This window comes from Cebus imitator, unplaced genomic scaffold (genome assembly GCF_001604975.1).
Source record: "Cebus imitator isolate Cc_AM_T3 unplaced genomic scaffold, Cebus_imitator-1.0 Scaffold444, whole genome shotgun sequence".
In the NCBI taxonomy this organism is placed as follows: Eukaryota; Metazoa; Chordata; class Mammalia; order Primates; family Cebidae; genus Cebus; species Cebus imitator.
The window spans coordinates 1706765-1708063 of NW_016107759.1; the positions used below are offsets into that span (position 1 = coordinate 1706765).

At 65.5% G+C, this 1299-nt stretch overlaps 1 protein-coding gene across 1 annotated transcript in view; it reads left to right on the forward strand.

The window, feature by feature from the left end:
• Positions 1–547: 547 nt before the first annotated feature.
• The window catches only part of JPT2 (Jupiter microtubule associated homolog 2), a 24475-nt gene continuing 23723 nt past the window's right edge, over positions 548–1299 (forward strand). The window contains exon 1 of the mRNA XM_017511211.2: positions 548–648. Within this exon, the coding sequence (XP_017366700.1) occupies positions 605–648 (44 nt within the window). The 5' untranslated portion in view covers positions 548–604. The remainder of the gene's footprint in view (positions 649–1299) is intronic.

Genomic DNA, 1299 nt, shown 5'->3' on the forward strand with positions numbered 1-1299 from the left:
GTATAAAGCAGAATGCCTGCCTTTCCTGGTTATTTTTTGTACCATATTGTAAATTATATTATTTATTCTTTACCAATTTTGGGAATAAAAGGTGTTTTGGTTATTTAATATAATAAACAAGAGCTGTTAAACTTCTGTTTAAATTTCCAGTTCAACTTGTAAATGTTTTTATTGTGCATAAATACATACTAATGTTGATCTAAGGACTGTGCTTTGTGCCTGTTCTTCGGGGCCAGCACCTGCGGACTGTGGTTGGGCGAGCAGGTGCCGCCCAGGTGCGGCCCCAGTGGTGGGCGCGCTCCTTCCACCAGGCCAGGTTTCCTCCCGAGGGCGCGGCCGCCCCACGGTCCGCCCAGCCCGCCGCCCAATGGGAGCTTCCAGCTCCTCGAGCGGCGTCGCCTTCCCCCAATCCGCTGTGGGCGCAGTGCCGGCTGTTCAAAGTCTAACTCGTTGGGGGTGGGCCTGAGGGGCGGGGACCGCGCCGCGATAGGCTGTGGAGGAAAGATTGGCGTCTTGGAGGCCAATGGGCGCTGGCGGGCGGCTTGGTACCTGCGCGGGGCAGGCGGGAACGGCGCGCGGCGAGCTGAGGGTGGCGGCGGGCGACATGTTCCAAGGCCCGGAAAGCGAGGGCGGCCGCGCCGGCTCCAGGTGTGGCGCGGGGACGCGGGGGACGCGGAAGGCGGGAGGAGGGGGGCGGAGGGCAGGGAACGCGGCCATGTGGCAGGGACGGGTGGGCCCTGGGCGTCCGCGATCCGCGTGGGGTTGGAGGGGCGGTAGGGATATCTCACAGAGGCCCCTGGGGCCGCCGCTCTCCTCGCTGCCCCGCCGCCCGGCTGAGGCCCGGAGCCCGACGGGGCGGCTCGCCGAAGCCCCGGCGGTGGAGAGCTTCCCGTGACCGAGGCCGAGGGCGCGGAAGGGCTCCCGAGTTCTGGGAACAAAGCTGTGTGGAGGGCGGGCTGCACTCCCGCGCGTCTGGGCGCCCGCGTGCCGTGGGGTGCGCAGGGGGATTCTTGGGGGCGGTTGCCTGGGGGAGGGTTGTGCCCGTGGGTACGGCCCATTCTGTTCGTGGGGTGCGTGTCCGTGTTCGGAGGGGTGTGTCCCTAAGGGGTGTGCGGCGCTGTTTGTGGGGTGTGTCTGGTCGTGCCCCCCTCGTGTGTGTGTGGCTGTGTGACGTGCCTGTGTCCCCTGCCCGTGTCCCTGCTGAGTGTGCGGCCGTGTGCCCTGCCCGTGTGCCTCCTGCGTGTGCGGCCGTGTGCCCTGCCCGTGTCCCTGCTGCGTGTGCGGCCGTGTGCCCTGCCC